The sequence below is a fragment of the Myiozetetes cayanensis genome, unplaced genomic scaffold (assembly GCF_022539395.1).
Source record: "Myiozetetes cayanensis isolate MyiCay16 unplaced genomic scaffold, myiCay2020 scf7, whole genome shotgun sequence".
NCBI lineage: Eukaryota > Metazoa > Chordata > Aves > Passeriformes > Tyrannidae > Myiozetetes > Myiozetetes cayanensis.
In genome coordinates, this window is record NW_026087964.1 from 6,929,776 (window position 1) to 6,936,721 (window position 6,946).

Below are 6,946 nucleotides of genomic sequence, written 5' to 3' on the forward strand. Positions count from 1 at the left end.
AGAAAGAAGCATGAATGTCCCTGTCCAAAGACACCTCTGCCTGCAGCGTTGGGGGTCAATAGTCTGCCGCAAAGATCCGGGCTCTGAACGCACCGCGGGCCTTAAAAGCAAAGAGGAGCAGAGGTTAGGGTGCGAGCGATAAAGCCTGTCTTTCATTCCACTTCTATTTTACGACACATCCGAGGCAGTGCTGGTGAAGGGAGAGCAAGGGGAGACATCAAACACCAGCAGGGTAATTGCATTCACATTGCAGGAAGCCCGCTCCACTCCATGCGGGAGGTGGCAGGGCAGCGGCAGGACTGGTCGGCACGCCAGCACCGTGACTCACTGGAGGCTCTTGTCACACTCACATGCGCTTTTTCAGCCCCAAATATAGCTCTCTATCTGCTGATTCCCTAAAGAGACCTGCTCCAAATCCCCACTTCTCCCTGCCCTCTGCGCGGCAGCCAGTTGCCGAACAAACACTGCCAGGGGCTCAGGATCCGTCGGAAATTGTGACGGGGGGATATCCCACGGGCGTTCCGCGCCGGCAGGCATCCCACGCTGGTGATGGGCACGGACTGGGAACCAGGACTGTTCAGCCGAAGAGACTCCACCGGCAGCGGGGCCGAGGCCACAGGCCTCAGCCGTCCCGTACCTCGTGGAGCTGCACCGAACCTGGGGGTCTCCAAAGCCACAGAGAAAAACATGAACCTGGGAAAGAAACAGAGCCAAAGCTGGAAAAAATAAGTGGCCCCACCACCTGTAGTCTAATCCGTGTCTCAAAGTCACCTCTGCCGAAAACACGGTGAAATTCCTATTGACCTATGGGTGGCATCAGGAGCTGCCCAGGGAAAGCCTCTCCCCTCCGCTGCCTGCAAAACCCACAAAGATTTACCGTGCCGCAAAGAGATGGCCCTGGGAGAGAAGGTAGTGGGGGAAGGAAAGGTTCCACCTCGCCGTGGCCACGCGGAGCCCCGCAGGAGACGCGGCAGAGGTAGCCCGGGGTGACAGCAATGCCCTTGGCACAGGGGGACCCTCCCGCAGTCGTTATCCCCGAGCAAGTGACACCGAAAGGTTTTAGGGTAGGGGCCCAGAATGTCTTTCTGACATTAAATTACGAAAATACCGTCACTGGGTGCTTTTTCCGCTCCCTACACAGAGCCCTGATGGGTGGCTGAAGCAAACATCCAGGGAGCACACACCCCTTTTTTTTTTTTTTTAACATCATCATAATAAGCACTAAGAATATTAAGCATGAAATGTTAGTAATGTCGCTATAGCAATGCAAAAAGTGTGTAAACAAAACTATCAGCTTTAAAAATCCCCCGTACAAACACGGACATGTATGTACAAGTGTCGTATCTGTAGGTATAAAATCATACTCGTCCTGATTTTGTGTTTCAGGAATATGTCTGAGCATACATGATTTTCACAAACGTTATTGCACGCCAAACAGTTATACGTTATCCTAAAGAAATATGGAGGGGTAGAAAGGAAGAGCAAATTTAGTAATTTCATTAAACTATTTCTAAATGGAAAGTAAATAATGCCACATAAGTTGCATGATCACACTGTAGGGACACTTTATAAAATACGGGTAAAGAATACAAGCACATCTTTTATAGGTGTGCGTATAGTGCAGAGAATGTATAGAAGCAATTAGGGTCCGCATTTTTCTCTTTATTTCGGAAACAGACACATATTTTCTGAGTCTGCCAGTCAAACAGAGCTGATGGTTTACGGATGCATAAGAACTATCTGTCAAACTCATATTTCCTATCTAGGAACGTGCATCAAGATGCACAGAGAATAAAAGTCATGTTTGCTAACGTCACTCCGGTGCAACAAGTGACAAGTGCTCTGTCGCCCGGTTTACAATTCATTAGACTGCCCTCGGTCTCTGACCAGGTTAGACTAAAAGCCGAACGTGCTGCCATATATTCCTGCTTTTCCAGAGCACATTTCAGAGCTCCGGCTGTTTGCATCTTTCTGGAGTCTTTGGAAGTGGAATTATTCCCTTATATTCTTTCTCCTTATTTTTTTGTTCTTTCAAAAATAGGTCCTGACCTCAAAGGTCCCCACTGCCACTCCGGGAAAGGGAAGGTGACCGCTCCGTGCCGGGGAGGCCGGCCCCGCTCCTGGCTACTCCCCGGCCTCGCCGGACACTCCTGCTGGGCAACAGCCGGTGCCCCCCTTCCAGAGCGGGAGGGGAGGCGGGGCTTGGTAAAAGGGTACTTGTCCGGGAGTACCGCAAAGGGGAACAAGGAAGGATCCTCCGGCAGAGCGAGCAGAGCAGAGCAGAGCAGAGCAGGAGGAGGCGGCTGACCTGCAGATGAGCATCGCAGGGGCATCTGTGTACTCACCCAAACCTTCGTGGGTCTCCGACGTGAACTCTGGACCAACTAATCTCTCTACTAACCTAGCTCCCCCGAACCCAATGGAAAGGGCAGAGGATAACCCTCCTGCTCCGGCGGCCCGCAGTGAGGGGGACTTCAGTGGCGTTGCTGGGAGTCCCTGTCTCGAAACGGGCTCGGAAAGAGGGGAAAAAGGGTCTGAAGAAGGGGGTAGGGGGACCATGCCTTTACGGCTTCCCATGAAGTGGGATTACAGCGAGAATAATAATAAAAAAGTCAGGCTGCAGGGGGGTAACGCCAGGAGCCACGGCCTGGGTCCTGGAGCGGGCAGCGCATCGCCGGTGCCTCCCCGTCCGCTGCGGCGGGAGATGGGGTGTCCTGAACCGCTCTTTCTCCTATGAGCGGGGTTGGCTGTCTCTCTAAATAAACTACACAGACATCATAAGTACATACATAAAAATCATGCCTTTATATATACATATGTATAAAGGCAAACCAACCGGGCCTCAGGAGACACCTTAGAGGAGAGTCCTCCTGTCTTCCCTTCCCTTCACCGGCAGGACAATGCCCGCTAACGGGGGGCAGTCGCGCCTCCGCCGCTCACCCCAAAACCGACTCAAACGCCTCAGTCGGGGGCCTCCGGGCTGAGGGCAACCTCACCGCTCCGGGCCCGCGGGGCCGGTGCCGGCTTTCCGGGCGGCGGAGGGCGCATCTCCTCCGTCCATCGCGGCCGCCGCGACATGAAAGCGTCCGGCGGGGGGTCATTAATATTAATGATATTAATATAAACCGCGGTGTCCGCGGCTCCCATTGGTCGCCTGGGCTGCCCGCTGAGCCCTCGGCAGCCAATGGCAGCGCCGGGACGTGGAGCGGCCAACCCCCCCCACCCCCGTGTGCCGGGGCTCCCCCCGCGCCGGGATTTGCTCCTTAATTGACCTAAATAAGGAGCTCGTGAGCGGCGGCCCCGGGGCGGTGCACACACACACACGGACACACACACACAGACATACACACACCGAGACACACGCGCACACACACAGACACACAGACACTCACGCACAGACACTCACGCACAGACACTCACGCACAGACACACACGCACAGACACAGACACACAGACACACACGCACACAGACACACACGCACACGCCCGGCAGCGCCCGCCGCTTCCCCCGCGCAGATTCCCACTCGGCGCGGCGCTCCGCCCACCGCAGGATCCCCCGATCCTGCCCGCCGTTTAACTCGCATGACATTTTTATTTCGTTATTAGCGTTTTCGCGCAGAATCTGGCGCCTCCGATGGGTTGCCGGGCTGCCTTTTTTTTTTTTTCCTTCCCCGTTCCCTTCCCCTCCTCCCCTCCCCCTCCCCTCCTAGCTTGCAGGAAATGATGGCAAACCGCGATCTGAAATGATTACTCCGGAAAAAAACCCTTTTATACCAGGAGAGCATCCACGGGGCTAGGCAGAGGCGAGAGGCGGCCGCAGGGCAGCGGGGAACCGAGGAGCCAGCCGCCGGTGGAGCCGGGACCCTCTCCCTCCCGCAGTTTCTCTCCGACGATGCCGGACGAAGCCACGGAAAGCGCCGGCTCCACCTCCGCCCGCGTCTCGTCCTTCTTCATCGAGGACCTGCTGGGCAGAGAGGGCACGGCGGGCGGCGGGGCGCGGCGGGCGGCGGCGGGCGGCGGCGGGCGCGGGGTCCGCGCTGCGGGCCGCACTCCCGCTGCGCATCGGCGCCCCGGGCTGCCCTCTTCGCGACGCCGCCGTCGGCTGGTACCGCCGGGCGCACGCCGCCTTCCTGGGCTGCGCCAGCCCCGACAGTAAGTTTGTCTTTCCCTACCCTTAATGGCCAGGCGCGGCTGGGGATGGGTGGCTGGGAGGGTTGGGGAGTTCCTGCTCCCCCCGGGGCAAGGGTCCCGCCGCGGACCCCCGCACCAGGCCTGAGGTGGGATGCACGGGGTGGCCCCGCAGCCCTCTCCCTGCCTGTCCCGTTTTCGGCTGCTCAGGGCAAATCTCCGGAAATGCTCCCTGTGTGTCAGGCACCTGGAGCCTCCGCCCCGCTGCCCAAAGTGTAAACAAGGATTCTTGGCTTGCTCGGAGAATTTTTTTTCTTTCCCCTTTCCTCTTCCATTTTTCTTTCTCCTCTCTCTCCCTTTTTTTTTTTTTTTTTTTTTTTTTTTTTTCTGGCTCCCCAGCAAGCCGGAAGGCTGGGAGCATCGTCCCCCGGCAGTGTAGTGGAGAGTTTGAGAAGCTGGGGGACCAACTGGGCTCGGGCCTTTTCGCCCCGACCGGCTTCTTCTCGCAGAGCCAGTCCCGCTGACCTCTGCCTGCAGCGCGGCCTCTCACTGCGGAGATCCCCACGGAGAGGGTGCTGGAGGAGAAGTCTGAGTTGGGGGGCAGAAATTAACTCAATTTTATGGGCTGCCATCAGGGGTTATTTTTTATCTACTGATAGATGTGATCCTATACGAGCCTACAGAGTTCTCACGATTGCTCAATAAGGAAAAGAGGCGTGATTTGTAATCCACATAGTTTCGTTTTACAGTGATAGGGTTATTAATATTTGTATTTCTCTCAAAATTACATCTAGAAACAGAAAACTACTCAGAAACAACAGCTTTTTTCTCACCTTTTTTTTTCCGTTTTTCCTCTGTTCTATAGTGTAGAAAATATTTTTTTCCCCTTTAAAATTGCGAATGGAATGCACAGTGCTGGAGACTCCACGGAGTTATATCCCAATATTAGAACAGTTTTCCCCATTCATTTGGCTTATCCAAGTTCAGAATAACGTGAATTGAGTTATTTCTTTCTTACCTCTTTTTATATACACACACACGCACCACTGTGCTTGCCCTTCTTACACACAACAATATACTTACAAATGTATTTGTAGGTATATATGTATACATATGTGTGTAAATAAATCCATGTGCATATAAATAAGAGTTCACTTGTTTTCTTATGTGTACATACATATATAAAAAGTATATACATACTTCTATTCATATACACGTGTGTATACACATACATGTGCATATTACGTGTTGAAAATAGCATATGCGTGCATTTAGGTACTGAGATGTGTGCACACATACAAGATACACGTGTACACATATGGGCACATATAGAAGGTATATGTGTACACACATGCAGATATATGTGTATGTCCACAGATGAGTATATTTATATGCACATGAAATACAGTTTCTGTGTTTCCACAAGCATGCACACGCGTGTGTGTATACATTCACAAATATTTGGGAGTTTATCGCAGCACTCAGAGCAGCGGTAGAAGGCTTTGCCCGGTCTCCCCGCTCCCCGGCCTTGCTCTCCCGCAGCCGCGTTGTGTCACCCCACAGTGAGCGGGGCAGGGGGGCTGTATGCGATGCCCTTCCTCCCTCGATCCCCGCAGCAGCTCTCTGATCTCTCCGCAGCCAGCGACCGGGACTCTCCGGAGCTGCCCGAGGAGCCGGCGGAGCGGGCGGGCGGCGGGCGAGCGGCGCGGGGCCCGGCGGGCGGGCGGCCCGGGACCGGCGGCCGAGAGGAGGAGGAGGAGCGCGGCGAGGAGTCGGGTGAGCCGGAGCAACGCGCTGCCGGCCGCAAGAAGAAGACGCGCACGGTGTTCAGCCGCAGCCAGGTGTTCCAGCTGGAGTCCACCTTCGACGTGAAGCGCTACCTGAGCAGCTCGGAGCGGGCCGGGCTGGCCGCCTCGCTGCACCTCACCGAGACGCAGGTGAAAATCTGGTTCCAGAACCGCCGCAACAAGTGGAAGCGGCAGCTGGCCGCAGACCTGGAAGCGGCCAATCTCTCCCACGCCGCCCAAAGGATAGTGCGGGTCCCCATTTTGTACCACGAGAACTCGCCGGCGAGCGCCTTGGGCTTCACCCTGCCCCACATGTCGCCCCCCTTGGTGGGCTTCTCCAGCGGCGTCAGCTACCCCCTGGGCACCTTCCCCGCCGCCTCCCTCCCTTTCCTACGGTCGCAGATGACAGGACTCGTCTGAGCGCCCACCTCTACCGGGACCGCGGCCCCCTCGCCCCCTCCCTCGGCTTCCAGCTCCACCCCCCTTCCTTCACGGACTTTTTATTTTCAACTTCCACGTTTCTTGATTTTTTTTTTTTTTTTAACGTGCAATAAACTTACTTTCGGGGTTAACTCGGAGCGACGTGCGGCAGCCGGAGGGAGACGAAAGGACTGCGAAGACCCCAGCCATGCGCCGGGATCGGGTCGGCGGGGCTCACACCGCCGCGCATCCAAAGAAAACGCAGCCCTGTGGCAGCGGCAAAGCCCTCACCACCACCCCGGCCCCGGGGTGACACAGAACGGCGTTTTCAGGGGGGCAACAGGGCCCCCTCGACCCTTCCTCCCCTAGACAGCAGAGCTGCCGAGCGTGATACGAATGTACGGAACAGCCGGCGCTTTCCGGCCGCACCGCCCCCGCCCCACGGGCGGCCGAGCCTCGGGGCCCCCGCCGAGGCCAAGAGACCTTCCCCGGGACCTCTGGTACCTCGGGCCAGCGCTCCTGCCGGGGAAACCTTTAAGTCTCCCGGCTGCCCCAGCAGATTTCCGTGCAGAGCGGGGAACCCTGCTGATCCCCGCCTCTAGCAGTTTCTC

The 6,946-nt window shown here is 56.2% G+C and overlaps 1 protein-coding gene across 1 annotated transcript; it reads left to right on the plus strand.

Moving 5' to 3' along the window:
• Window positions 1-3,877: 3,877 nt before the first annotated feature.
• Window positions 3,878-6,691, plus strand: HMX1 (H6 family homeobox 1). Its single transcript, XM_050338388.1, is given in 4 exon segments — window positions 3,878-4,022; window positions 4,025-4,048; window positions 4,051-4,152; window positions 5,767-6,691. Coding segments are annotated over 4 exon segments (825 nt in total). The 5' UTR covers window positions 3,878-3,892; the 3' UTR covers window positions 6,336-6,691.
• Window positions 6,692-6,946: the final 255 nt, after the last annotated feature.